This window comes from Rhinolophus ferrumequinum, chromosome 10, assembly GCF_004115265.2.
Source record: "Rhinolophus ferrumequinum isolate MPI-CBG mRhiFer1 chromosome 10, mRhiFer1_v1.p, whole genome shotgun sequence".
Classification (NCBI taxonomy): Eukaryota; Metazoa; Chordata; class Mammalia; order Chiroptera; family Rhinolophidae; genus Rhinolophus; species Rhinolophus ferrumequinum.
In genome coordinates, this window is record NC_046293.1 from 80506503 (window position 1) to 80522097 (window position 15595).

The 15595-nt window shown below is 36.1% G+C and overlaps 1 protein-coding gene across 2 annotated transcripts in view; it reads right to left on the minus strand.

The window, feature by feature from the left end:
• Positions 1-15595, minus strand: part of KITLG (KIT ligand) — an 86068-nt gene that overhangs the window by 21187 nt on the left and 49286 nt on the right. For both annotated transcript variants that reach the window (XM_033118193.1, XM_033118192.1), the window contains exon 4: positions 2068-2238. In XM_033118193.1, coding sequence (XP_032974084.1) covers positions 2068-2238 — 171 coding nt within the window. The remainder of the gene's footprint in view (positions 1-2067; positions 2239-15595) is intronic.

Consider the following 15595-nt stretch of genomic DNA (forward strand, 5'->3'; position numbering starts at 1 on the left):
GGGGGTCAGTAAAGTGAATTACAGTGCTGTAACAGTGAAATAATCTGAACAACAAATCAGAGGCATTGCTCTTTAAAGATGTTCATTAAAATCATTCCTTATTAAAAAAAAAAAATGAAAGAAAGAAAAAGAAAAAGAAACCTCCATAACACAGCCTCCAAATAACCCAAAATTAAAAAGTCTGGTGATGCCAAATACTGGCAAGGACATGGATGGACTAAAGGGACTCTTATACACTGGTGGAACGATGTAAATTGGCCCATTTGATATTATCTAGTAAAGTTGGACATGTGCCCATCCTGTGACCCAGAAATTGAATACTAAGTGAATACTCTGGTGAAGCTTTTGCACTATGTACCACAAGACATGTAAGAAAGTTCTGCAGCAGTTGTTTATAAATGCTTAAATCAATCAACAGGAGAGTGGTTTAATACACTGTGGTATGTTGAATCAATGGAATGTTCTATAAGCAGTAAAAAATTAACCACAGCTCTATGCATCAAAATATAAATCTTTATAATGCTGAGTGAAAGAAGCAAGTCACAAAAGAATAAAGAGTATGATTAATTTCTATAAAGTCCCCCAATACAAATCAAAGCTATATTTTAGGAATTCATAAATGCATGATTATCTATAAAGCAAATCAGGTAATAATAAGAGTTAACATCTACATAGTAGCACTTAGTAGCATTTCCTACATAGTAGCACTTACTATGTACTCCTCTCAGTGTTTTATACATATATATACACAATCTCCAAAACAACTGAAAATACTGATACGAATCTCCTGGATTCCAGCCATAGTGTCACGATCACTTAATGTACATTCATTCGTATTTGGACCTCTCTTCCTGACATTGCCATTTACTGAACACATAACTCATCTTTCAAGCCCCAACGCATATGTGATTTCCTTCATGACATCTTGTCTGATATACCCTACTTTTTGTGACCTCTACTTATCAATGCCCTTGGCATACTATTTGTACCAACAAGATATAAAAAGAGATGTTAACTGTAAGATGTCATTGATTGTAAGATACATTCTGACTCAGAAATTAGAATGTAAAACAACAGAAGTTAATAAATATAACGATTAGGTTATTAGCATAAGAATTCTGAGATTGGAGAAACAAATGGGATTGATGTTGGGTCTTAAAGAGTAACTGGAATTTCAACGGTGAGGGAATATTTGAATATTACAGAATCATATTTAAAATCTTAGATTTAAACTTCTAGAAGGCCTGTACTCTACATCTTGGCTTGTGAACTCTATGCCAAAGCATGTCTCCCAAGACCTATTCTATTACAGACACAGTGTATAATAATAATAATAATAATAATAATAATAATAATAATAATAATACTTATTAACATTTATTTTGCCAGACACAGTGCTGATGCACTCATCAGGACTTACTTAATGTCAACTCTATGAGATGGATCCTGTCTGTCATTGTCCCATTTAAGCATAAAGAAAGTGAACGCAAAGGGGTTAAGTTCACAAAGCAAATTAGTGACAGTGTCAGGATTTGAAGTCCAACACCTCATATGAATCTCTAGTGGTACACTGCCTCTTCGGTATGCCTAGAACCCAAATCATTGCCATGCCCATATTCTGAAGTTGGTAACAACTATTTCTAAAATGACTTGGAGATGCTAAAATGCACTTTTTGTTATGACTTGATTCCTCTTGATAAGAGGTCAAGTATAAGTGTTCACTGTAGCTAATATTCCATTTAAAGGTAAATGAACATTTGCAACCTAATAGGAAAGTTATGGGAATTTCATTCACTTATGAAATAAAGATAAAGTTAGGGCTGTTTTTACATTGTCATGTGAATTATTTTTATACTAAATGACAACATCTAGGACTTCATGTACACTTCAACATTGTGGTATAATGAAAAGCACCTATTTCTGTGCTCATCTTTCAAGATATTTTTAAATTAAAAGTTTATATATTAAAAATCGCACATACAAAGACGCCCCCACCCCCCACCACCTCAATCAGCATAGGTTTTAGAGATGAGTAGTAAAAAGCAATCCCAGTGAATACAAGGTTACCTCAAATGGGCGTCCTTCCATGCACTCCACAAGGTCATCCACTATTTTCACAAGTTTGTCTATGATAGAATAATTACTCAAGCCTTCAGAAATATTTGAAAACTTGTCCAGAAGATCAGTCAAGCTGACTGACAATTGTTCCACCATTTCACTTATCCAACAATGACTGGGCTGCAAGAAATTGAAAGAAAGAAACGTAAAGCATCTATAATATTTTAAATACAGTAAACTCGGAGAGCCCTTCAAAGACATCAATGTTTCAATCATTGACTTCCTTACATCAGAGCAGGTCCACTCTTGTGTTTTGTTTAAGTCAGATCTAACATCTGTTTCAAAATTTACAAATGCATATAGATCAGAGGAAAGCACTGATGGTAAAGATTCTGCTCTTCCATGGAAATATAAATCAAGACAAGGCACAGTCAACTTTTACTCTTACCAAGGTTTAGATATTAATGGAATTTAATTCTACTGAAGAATACTTATTCTTTATTCAATATGTTCTTAAAAGAGCTTTAGACACAGAGGAACTTATAAAACATTATTGTGAGAGAGAGACTTAGGCCTCAAGATCTTCCAAGGAACTTCCAGTTTCCTGGTACACCAGAACATGAAACAATGTATTAATAATAGCTTATTTTTCTAAAGTGTTTGATAGATTTCAAGCCCTCTTCATAGATGAATTCATGTGGGTGTTTAAAAAAAAAAAAAAAAAAAACCAAAAAAACCAAACCAAAACAAAACAAAACAAAACCAGCCTGGCAGAAATGTGGTCTGACAGAGAAGCACTTTTGCTTTAGTAGAAGGACCAGCTACATAATTTCTGGGGCCAAAGGCAAAATGAAAATGTATTTATTGTTCAAAAACTTGTTCATAAAATGATTAAGAATTTCAAGATGGTGACAGGAGAGCATTAAACCAAGTCTGGAGCCCCTCCAACAAAGCCAGGCATGAAGCCAATCCTGCCCAATGGTTAGAAACTCAAATCTTAGAATCAGGCATAACTGGGTTCAATTCAGCTGAGAGACTACAAGAAAGCTACACAAATTCTCTGAACCTCACTTTGCCTTTCTGTAGATTGGGAATAATGGAACCAGGTAGTTGTGAGGAGATAATAACATACATAATTTGAATGTAAGTCTCATGAGGGTAGTATTTTTATAAAATCTTGTCCCTCACTTATAAAAGTGTCTGGCATATAGGAGTCGCTCAGAAGCTATTTGCTGAACTGATGCATGAGTGAATAAAAAGACGAATGAATGAGAAAGAAATATTTACATTAAGGCTCCACACATCCTGTAAAGGCCAGATAGTAAATATATTAGGCTTTGTATGGCAAGAGGCAAAACTCACGAATATTATTGTACATATGTTTATACAAGACAAAACAAATTTCCCCCAAATGTTATTACAAAATTAAAAATGTAATACTAATTGAATACAATCCTTTTCATAATAACTGAACTTAATTTCTTTTGCAATATGGGTCTATCAACAAGAAAATGGATTTCTTTATTTTTGGTCAACATTTTGCTTAGTTGAGATTCAAAGTCAGCATTCTCTATCATCAAATACTGTGTTTCCCTGAAAATAAGACCAGGTCTTATATTAATTTTTGCTCCAAAAGATGCATTAGAGCTTCTGTTCAGGGGATGTCATCCTGAAAAACCATGCTAGGGCTGATTTTCCGGTTTGGTCTTATTTTCGGGGAAACACAGTAGACTGCAAATGTTCATCGGTATAAACCAATCTCAGCGGGCTAGCCATAAACAAAATCAGACAGCAGACTGGATCTAGCTTAGGGGCTATAGTTCCTGACCTCTGCTATAAATGGCTGTGGATCAATAATGGTTTAGATTATTAGAAAGAACTTCTTAGTATATTTGAATGAGTTTTAATATTTTTTAAATTAAGGTAATATAACTTAACATAGAATTGGTCATAAGTTCATAGACTGTATTAATACATTTTAACATTACCTTTTAAGTAGTGGCTTTGACTTATTTTTTACTCTGCTAATGTATTATAGTGAGAAAAACAAGACAATTTGAGGGATAGCTAACACTGACTTGGATTAGTAATATCCTAAATAATTGAATGTAACTTGCATTGCAGTCATAGAGAATAACTGACGCCATGTAAAAGGAATCAAACCACTAAACTTTATTTCTCTACTCACCCGCAAAGTATCCCTGTGGGGAAAAGTCAAATAATTTATTTATTCTAAATTATACAAGGGGGCCATTTTATATTCATTTAATAGAACAGATTTAATTGATACAATACCTGCAAAAAAGAAACTGGTTTATCTATAGATAGGTAAGCTCCAATTGCTGGAAGCATTAAATGTCATTCAAAAGTTTTAGGATTGTTGGCTTTGGCTTCAGATAAGTAGAATAAACAAATCCCTAGTGGGGAGTAATTCAATTAGGTCATTTCCTCAACTCATCAACCTAGGGCAGATTTCCTAGAATATAAAATACAGCACATACTATAAATACAGTTTGAAGAACACTTATGTGGTAGAACGGCCTTTACCAACTAGTTAATTCCATGAGAATTGTGCAAATTGTTCTGTGGCAAGCAGAAACCACATACTAATCTTTTCAAACTTTCTCCTTGCTCCACTTTCTAAACGTTTCTTGCCTATCCTTCTCTTGGATCTTCTGACATGTAGAAACCAAATTAAATCCCCTTGCTTTGAACTGAACTAAGGTACTCCTTTTGTTGCTGTGGTCTTTGTCTTAAATAAACAGTTTCTCTCTTTTATTTTTTTCTTCGCTTTTTTGTGGTTAAATAGAAAATAAGTATTTTACCTATGTGTATCTTATCTTTAAACTCCCATGCTTACTGACACTTCTGTTTATCCCTGTTTTCAACTGAACTCCATGTTTACATTCTGCATTCAAGTTTTTATTTAGCTATTACTATGCCCTCACTGCCAACAACTCCCCGTTTTCACATACGTAATCAACAGTCCAAGCAATCAACTTTTTCCAGTAAAATTTTCAACCCTAAACCTGGAATTCCTTAGTTGCATCATGGAAATCCCATAATCTAATCCTAGCCTGATATCTGTCCTTTTAAAGTAATGAACAATTTATTGACAGTTGATATGATACAAACTTCTGGACTACACTGCCGAAAAAGATATTTTTAAACATCCTTAAATAGTATTTCATTCTTTCTTTATTCTTGCCATAATTTCCTTGGAAAAGACTGTATAATGGATTCAAAGTTTTATATTTTCATTAATTTGTGTAAATAGTTATAGTTTAGCTTTTTAAGATTCTTGGATATATTAAAGATAAAACTGAGTTCAACAAATAATAAAAATATCAGCCAGTTTTGACCTGTCTGCCTGCAAGAGAGGAAACCAGTTTTAACTAGAATGTCAAGCAGTTTCGTATTTTCTTTTTAATTAAATATAGTCAATGATTTGCAAAGAGAACAAAACAAGGTGAACTGAATATTTCATGTGTGAGATGATAGGAGGTCTTTCTGTTTTTCAACTCTTTTAAGATTATGATTAGGAAATGGATGATTAAAGGTTGTGAAGTTCACAGATGTAATTTTGTTCTTTTGCCTTAATAACAGGCTTTATGGTCACTATTTCTTATCTTTCAGAGACCATTTTAAGCTTAAATAGTTCTATATAAATATTAACTCACAATATTCATTAGAAGAATGTAAGATATAAATAATGTTCTTTATTTTACTAATAGAAGAATGTGAAGGATTAGGAAAGTTGACAAAAGCCATACAGGATGTCAAAGTTGTGATGTAAAGAGTACCTTGCAAATTCCTGAAGTACATATAATTTAGTTTTATTTTAGTCACCCATATACATAAAAAGAAATACAGTCCGTGTTTTGAAAGGGAAAGTTTGTCTGGAGTTTTCTTTAATGCCATAATCTCAATTTCTTACCTTCTTTCTTAGTAGCTTCTGTCTTACATTACAGCAGCTCTAGCAAGGACTACTGGAACAGCATATCCTTTACATTCGTACATTTTTATAACGTGTCATTCTAGAATGCTAACTGAAATCAATGATATTGAATCAATATCCTTGACCTAACTAACATGCCCCTACCACTGAAGATGTTGTTAAAAACTGTGAACTTTCTAAGGGATTTTAAAGGACAGTGAGCACCAAATTAATGATTTAACCAAATGATTCAATAAAAGATGTAATAACTACTATAATTAAAAGCATTCTAAACATAACCAGGAATATAACCACTTCCAAAGACCAACAATGAAGATAACCATGCACATTCTAAAACTACACATAAATTTAAAATAGGTGATATATGAATTCCATAAGATGTGTACTATAACACCTCTGCAGCTCCAGAACTGGTAAATTTGAGACTCAGGCTGAAATAAAGTACATGCTTTAAAAACATTTTGGGGACTTACTAAGTCTGGCAAGCTTTCTTCTTTCCATCTTCCTATTTCATTCAAGACACTGTTCTAGTTTATTAGTTGAAAGAATTTGACACATTATTCTGCATCAGTCTTAGATGCAGAGAGAGGAGTGTCTAACCCCAGTCACCACAAGCTTTATGTAATTAGAAGCAGAAGGTGGACAAGCTGTATGACAGTACATCCTCACTTACCACTGTTGGTAGGTTCTGCGTTTTTAAGTGAAACGACGTGTAACAAAACCAACTTTACTATATGGTAATTGATTTATATATTTATGTTTATCTTTGTACTTTATATTTAACGAGAATTAAGTTCTATGGCATTGTATCAATGTTATAATAACAAAGTGACCTTATTCAAGGGCCCGCTGTATAACCTGTCTTCGTGGATGCACTTGGCATCACTTTCCATTTGATACTGTTCCTAGAGAGGTATCTGTGTGCTTCCTTAGTGAGCCTAACAGGTATCTACACTGTGAGAGGGTTCTCTACAAGAGTTGAGGTGATTCCACTATTCTATTTGTATCTTCTTTAATTTCTCTCTTCAGTGTCTTATAATTTTCTGAGTACAGATCTTTTACTTCTTTGGTTAAATTTATTCCTAGGTATTTTATAGTCTTTGAAGCAATTGTAAATGGGATTGTTTTCTTAATTTCGCCTTCTGATATTTTATTATTGGTATATACAAATGCAACTGATTTCTGAAGATTAATTTTGTATCCTGCTACTTTACTAAATTCATTTATCAGTTCTAAGAGTTTTTTGGTGGAGTCTTTAGGGTTCTCTCTCTATATAGTATCATGTCATCTACATATAATGACAATTTTACTTCCTCCTTACCAATTTGGATGCCTTTTATTTCTTTTTCTTGTCTGATTGCTGTGGCTAGAACTTCCAGAACTATGTTGAATAGAAGTGGAGAAAGTGGGCAACCTTGCCTTGTTCCTGATCTTAAGGGGAATGGTTTTAGTTTTTCCCCATTGAGTATGATGTTAACTGTGGGTTTATCATATATGGCCTTTATTATGTTGAGATATGGTCCCTCTATTCCCCCTTTCTTAAGAGTTTTTATCATAAATGGCTGCTGGATTTTGTCAAATGCATTTTCTGCATCTATTGATATGATAATGTTCTAAAGATTTTGTAGGGTATCCAATGGACACTTGTCTTATTAGGGAGACCACTTCAGGGATGATGTAGATGCCGGATCACTGCACTGTACACCCGAAGCTGAAGCTAAACAATAATGAATGTCAACTACAATTTTATATATGTGTGTGTGTGTGTGTGTGTGTGTGTGTGTGTGTGTGTGTGTATGGTTACAAGAAGTGGAGTACAGTATTAGGAATAGAGAGTGAAAATGTAACGGCTGTATGCAGTGTCAGAGGGGTAGTAGATTGAGATAGAGGGGTTATCACTTTGTGAGGGATATAAATGATAAATGTCTAGTACGTTGTTTTGTACACCTGAAATTAATTTAAAAAAATAGAAAGAGCTGAGGTGAAACATCCATCAGTGATTCTGAGGGAGAAAAGCCCTGGCTCATAAACTGTGTGGCCCCCGTGGAACATTCACAAGGAATATTCACCCAGTCTTCTAACTCAACTAATCTAATTACCAGAATCACCACCCTGTTTGATTGTTTTTGTTTTGTTTACTTTAATGTGTGTCAAATCTCAATCTTGTCAGAATTAGAAGTATGAATGCCCAAGGCACAAAGCATTCCTTTCTTTCCTTTTGTGCTTCCAGTATGTACCTCCTAGCTGCGCAAATTCGAAAGAATCTAGAGCCATTCCATTAGAATCACAATAGTTTAGATCTGAAAGGAATACTGAAGACCATATGGCCCAGTCTCACCAATTTCATAAGAGGAAAACCACGGCTGAGAGCGGTGAAGTGGTTTGTTAAAAGTTACCCACAAATTTAGACACAGAAACAGGAGAAACCAAGACCCCCTCGCACTCGCCTTGTTCTTTCTTCAGTGAGTACAATCAAAGCACGTAACGTATTCTTTTTGCCAGGTTCATCATGACTCTTGTGGTCTCGTATTTGTGCCAGGCACACACACTGGTCCTTCGGCTCAGTTAAGAGATCTCTGGAAAGGGAATGGCTCTTTCTGTCTCATTTCACTGCCTCCAGAGTCATACTGATAAAAGAAAATGTCTCCAAGCACTTGTCACAACCAAACAGCAAATGTCAGTTGCCATTAGTGAACTCTCTTTTCTCCCTTGGTTTTTACACTTAGGACTAGAAAGCTGTCACTCCCCTGCTATTCTCAAACATTCCATGGACAGGCAAATTTAAAACGTTCCTATAAAAGCACTTTGCAAAATACTGTGTGCTCCCATCACTAGTGCATAGTCTACAAAATCTTAACTCCTTTTCAGATGAGCTGGGTCTTGTCATGATTTATTTTAGTCCTTTTCCCTAAACAACTTGGGTCTTCAGTATTCCTTTTAGGCATTCTGACTTTGTATTTTCGTGTTTGAATTAAAGTGATGTAGAAACCTCAATCTGATTAAGATGGTAATCAGCCCAAACACTATAAATATGTGTTGTTTCCCAGGGCAGGTCTATAAATGGCCCCTGAGCCAGACACAAAATAGCACAGTGAAGAAGGAAAGGCATGGGGAGGTAAGGGCAGCAATGATGACCTAGAAGCTGTTTCCAGTCCCAACTCTGTTAACACACTTTGTAATTTTTAGAAAAGTCAATCTATCCAGAGCTTCGGTTTCTCTGTGAAATAAAGGGATCTGTCTAATCCATGCTGGACAATATGGGGGCCATTAGCCACCTGTCCTACTTATTACTCAAAATGTGACTAGTGTGACTGAGGAACTACAATTTTAATTTAATTTTAATTTATTTAAATTTAAAAATAAGTACTTGATTCAGCGAGTGGAAAACTTTTAAGTATGTTTGAAAAAGCTAGGTACATGAATCTGCAGTTTCAGTTGTAAAGTTTATGAAAATCTAAGTATGGAGTATTTCTGATGAAAATTTAGTGTCTGAACTGGAATGTGCTGTAGGTGTGACATGCACAGTAGATTTTGAATGATATAAAAACGTAAAATATCCCACTAATAATTTTATATCAATTGTAAGGTGAAATGATAATATTTTGGCTCTATTGGACTAAATAAAATTTATTATACTTAATTTCATTGTTCCTTCCACTTTTTTAAATGTAGCTACTGGACAATTCAAGATTACATATGTGGCTTCTATTATATTTCTATCACAGTAATGTTCTAGATGTTCTGAACAGTATCTTAATATAATCACTTATTCATTAAGATGGCTGCTGTAGTTTAAATACACAAATTTAAAAAATACTCTTTAATGTTATATTTTATTCATTTAACTAATATTTTATATGTATTCCTTTAAAAAAATAAATTCTTATATGGGAGGTAGAAGTAGACATGTACAGTGTCTATTTGTCTATTTCTGTAGGAAGTAATTCCAAATCAAAGGGGTCAACCCTCACGATCCATACTTACAACTAGTGAACTTGTGCTGTGGCCACAGCTGATTGGACAGTGGACCCCTGAGCAAGATGGGGCAATCAGAAAATCACTTCCCAAAATTGGTAGTGGTGGTAGGAACTGATAAACAGTCTCTGAGCAGGGCCACAACTGTAACCTGAAATTTTGAGAGCTCTAGGGCAGCTAGATTCTACTAGGTGACAGAGGAGATAAATTCTGCCCGGACAGAACAGAATGGGGCAGAGATTCAGAGATGGGGAAAGGAAAACCTGGTAGTTTTCCAATCCTGACTGGAGTCCCTTCAGGAGTTCTGGCTGCATCCTTGCCCTTGACTGGGATGCTCTTCTTCAGCATCATTACAATAAGGAGACTTTTTATTGTTAAACTTGAGTTTATTACTGTTGGTGAGAACTAAGGGAGTCTAAACAAGTAAGATGGGCTCCTTCAAGATTTGAAAATTAGAGTCTTTTGCCAACAGTTACATGCTTACTGCTAAGTAGTTCTTGCGTAGCTACTACCTACGTGAATCGGAGGAAATATAAAGGAGTGGAAGATTTAATCCCTAATCTTTAGATTAAAAAAATACAGGAAAAAGAGAAAACAAAGCATAATAATAATAGTGACATCTGACACTTACTGTATGTATAGTATATCTCAGAGCTTTCAGACCTTACTAATTTCTCACAACAATACTTTGAGATAAATATATACAACACATACAATGTAAAATAGCTATGTAAGTAATATATGATCAGGTACCCAAAATGAATACTTTCTAGACAACTTCTATAGAAATTCAGAGATAATGAACTAAAAGGTAAGTTCCAAAGAGCAGACACCATGTTGGTATTGTTGAGCACTGCGGCTCCAGCACCACGGAAAAGCACACAGAGTAAGCATGATATCAAATTTTACTGCCCAGTGATACAGAGGAGAGAGAACATGGTCCGGGACAGTAGGAAATGGCCTTGAGAGAAAGAGGGATCTTAAGTTGACCTTGGAGGAGATGCCAGTTAGGATGCTTTTTACCCCAAGGATATTGCATGATTCTGTGCGAAGAATTTGGATGAGTGGAAGGGGGAGGAAAGGGGCAACCCTGGCAACGGGAAGTAGTACCAAACGGTCTTGGAGCTGAGAATAAGCATGGTGATTTTAGAAGGCAGGGACTCATCTCGCTGGGGTGGCACATTTGTGTTGGGAAATAACAGGTTTTAAAATGAGGTGGTCAGGGTAGGGCAAGATTGTGGAGAGTGGGGAATATCAGATTCAGGAATTTGGCTTTCAGCCTTCTGTCCTGAGGAACACTGAGAAAGTTTTTGAATATGGAAAGGACTCAATAAGAGTAGTGTAACAGAAGGTTCAAGGAGACCATGAGTCCTCAAAATTGCATGACACAGCTCTTCCAGCTAAGATCTTGTACAAAATGCACATGGATCTAAAAGAAGATAACAGTAACAATAAAGTTGAGGCGCAGCCATTGTGTGATGCGTTACAGGCATTCACCTCATCATCATAATCTTGTGGATTCTATTCAGGTCACGTTTGTACCTCAGGGAAGTTACAAGTGATTACATGCTGGAGAACTTTTCTCCTTCCTTCCCTGTTCACTGTCTTTCAGCAGGTTTTTACTAAGTGCTTATCATCTGTTAGGGACTGAGGACATAAGACAAAGCAAAAACCCCACAATTCCTGCCCTCATGCAATTTACAAGTAAGTGGGAGTTTATCAATTAAATAATTCCACAAATAAATGTAAAACTGCTATTCCAAGGAGTGCTATGAAAAGAGTTTCTAATAGGAAGATTTGGCTTCATCCGGTAGGAGAGGGAAGGCTTCCTTAAGGAACTGAAATCAACACTGAAAGAGTCGGGAACGACCTAAACAAAAGGACACACCAGCATTCCAGGTACAGAGAAAGCCATGGGTAGAAGAACAGAAGAATCAGGGGACTTGTGAAGATGAGGGACTGGAAAAGGATTTGGAAAGGTGCCAAATCAAACAACGCTTGGAGGCCTTCATGAAGGAGAGATCCTTTCGCTCTTCTGAAGAACAATGAGTAGCCATGCAAAGTATATGAAAAAGGAGGGTTAAAAGGATCCGGTGTGTTTCTTTCTTTTTTTTTTTTTTTTATTCACTGTCTACTCAAAAACTTGAAACCTCAAATGATGAATTCTAGAATGGCCAGGGAGATGGGAAGAGCCCAGAGGCAGCAGGGCCAGGCAAAAGAAGGTGAGAATAGTCCAGAAGTGAAATCATGCATGCCGGAGGAAGGGTGTTGCACACAGAAGCTGGCTGGGAGCCATATGATTAGAGTAACATTACATATCGCCAGTGACTTGTTTAACCCTGCCTTTAAAAATTAACTTAATTAAAAATTGACATGTCAGTTAAGACTGGTTCAGGTAAGAATCATCAATAGATGCTAAATCTATGCTAGGAACTGTGATAAGGAATCAGTGCCTCCCCCAAAGACTGCGTATTAGTTGCTAATGAGTAAATACACAGAAACAGTGGGAAACCTTAACTGGGTGATCAAAACAAACAGCACCAGGAGGGAAAGATGGGCATTGTGTGCCTCTGGATGTGATAACCTGAGGACATCATCACTTCTGCAGCATAGAAGCTTGGAATGCATAATACAAATATAACCATTAAGAAACATCAAATGATTCAAGGAGAAACATTTTATTTAAAGGGGAGGGCTGTATTATTACTAAAAAAATTCAATTATCATAAATACAAAGGAAGGCTGAGGAACTCTTAAAGGAGACCAAAGATACATGACATATTAGTTTCCATGAACCTATTGGACTTAACACACCACAGATATATTATTTTACAGTTCTTGAGGCCAGGCATCCAAAACAGCTCTTACTAGGCTCAAGTCAAGGTGTTCAGTGGGACTCTGTTTCTTTCAGAGGCTCTACAGAAGAATCCTTGTCCAGCTGTTCGAGGCAGCCTGCATTCCTTGGCTTGTGGCCCCTTCCTCTACCTTCAAAGCCAGCAATATGACATCTTCAAATCCCTCTCTCTGGCCTGACACACCTGCCTCATAAGAATTCACGTAAGAATTCATGTGATTATATTGGGCCCACCTGGATAACCCAGGCTACTCTCCCCATCTCAAATTCTTTAACTTATGTACATCTGCAAAGTCCCTTTTGCCGTGTCAGGCAATATATTCACAGCACAAGACCCCTTTGGGGAGCCATTATTCTGCCTATCTCACTTGATGTAAAAATGCAAGTCATGATCCTAGATTGGTTCTTGTGCTGGAGGAAAAGAAATGCCCCCGCCCCCAAAAAAGAGTTGATAAAATTGAAATACAGCCAGTAGATTGAAGTGTGTTAGTTATTCTAAACTTGTTGAAGCTGACAACCACACGTGCTTATGTGAGAGAAAACCCTTTACTGAGGAAATATACACTGAAGTATTTCGGGTAAACAGACATTATGTATACAACTTACTCAGAAGGTTTAGAAAAATAATAAACACGTGTGCAAGGGAAGCAAGCATTTAGTAAAGCAAGCAAGACAAAATGTTAAAAATAGATAAATCTGGATTAAAGAGCATATGAGTGTCTTTCAACTTTTCTGTAAATTGGAAATTGTTTCCAAATGAAGAGTTAAAACTTATGAATATATAATTTACTTAAAAATTGATAGTTTTTTTACTCAAATACCACAAGCAATTCATGGTTTAGATCATTTATAGATATGAAAATGACTGCAGATGTGTGGCACAAATTCAACAACTCAATTCTTGTTCTTTCTACAGTAACATTACTAGTAAACAGAAAGGATCCGAAATGTTTAGGATTTTTAAGGTTAGGAACTTAAAGGAAATCTTAACAGTCTGGCAATATTATAGCTTCAAGGTGTCTAAAATAGAATCGGTAATTATCCTTAGATTTAAATATCAACTGGTTGATCACACCCTGCTATTTGTGAGAGAGAACTTGGTAGGTAATGTTCCAAGAAGGCCCTTAGAGAAGTAGCCTCTCCTCTCCAGGAGTGTTTATCTGACTTTTTAAAAAAAAACAAAAACATAAAGTGTATTCTATTCCAGAGCTTTCTTCTGCCCAGTGCCTCGGACAGAATTTTATGGCTTTGACCACAGAAAATATTTCTGGTACCCATTTTCATTCCCACTCCACCCATTATTGTTTAAAGACAAAAGGTAGGGCAGCTGCTGAGGAGAACTCAGGGGCCTGTCCACTGGGAAACTCCTCTGATCTCAGCAGACATGACCATTTTAAAATGAAGATATAATAAAACAAAGCGAAGACCCCATTTCTGTCCAAAGCCCTATGCACAGGCTTGTTTTTACTGCCAATCGTGGTAGCCAAGAACAGAATTATTCCAGTTGTGCCAGGACGGTGTGCCAAGATCAAATAATAGTGGACTTTTCTCAATTACAGAAACAAGAAAAAATGTGTGGCAATGAATCGGCTTTATTTTCACAAGTTTGGCTCTTGCTGTCACCAGCCGATGCTACAATCTGTGATTTACCACTATCTAGCATTACACTAGCACACAATAATCTATTTCATTATTTTCAGTTTAACACTTGTGTTTCAAAGAGCTGAACGATTTCTTTGAGTGACTTAGGCAATCTGAGGCCTAAAGTGCTTCTCCAACCCCGAGCAAGGTGCATCTTTATTACTTAATGCTTCACTCAGAGCACTTTCCCTCACTAGTGTAATTATTTAGAGAACCACGTTCTGTAACCCAGAGTCAAGCCACATGACTGAGGTTTCTTTCTGAGACCGCCACTCGAGTTGTATAACCTTGGACAAAAATACTTCAGGATTGTAAGACTCTGTGTGTCATTTGCAAAATAGGAATCACCTTAGCTATCCTGCTTTCCTCACAGGTTTTTTTTCTAATCATCCAAGGAAATAAAGGTGTGAACTCATTTTGGAAAAATCCGGATAATTTCTCCCCAGTTGTTATTCAAGGTTTTGAACATAAAGCTAAATTGGCATGTGTTTGTTTCTTAAAGTACCTGGTGAAGTGCTGTTTCCATAGTTTTTCCTAAACAAATACTTGCTGCCTAGTGATCCAATGGTTAAATTAATTAACTTTCAGGCTGCTATAGTTTTACGTTCCTATTTCCAGAGAACTCTCCCTAATTCAAAAGGGTGGACATTGACCTAGACTTGGGATAACTGGTTCAACATGAAGATACATGTCCAAAGGAGTTCTAAGGAACTTGAGATAGTTCATGCTAACAAGCTTACTTTACTAATGAAGAGAAATATGCCTTTGACATTCTCTTGAAATTACAACCTTATAGTCTTTGAAAGACTTTTTAAGCACAAGCACTTAGTGAGGTGCTTAACACACTTAAACTGGTAATACTTTTGATGGACTCATTCATGGAAATTACCCAAAGTCTAGACAACTCAAACAAGGTAGATATGTAATAAGTATTTGATTAATTAAGGAAAGATGTCGTCTTGCACAACAGAGTAACCCAAACGGTTTTTCATTCACTCTACACAGTACAGTCGTTAAAATGAAACGACATGGAGCAACACGTTCTATGTCAAAGGCACGTTGCCAAATATAAGCAAGTTGCAAAAAGGCATATGCAGTGTAACAGCATT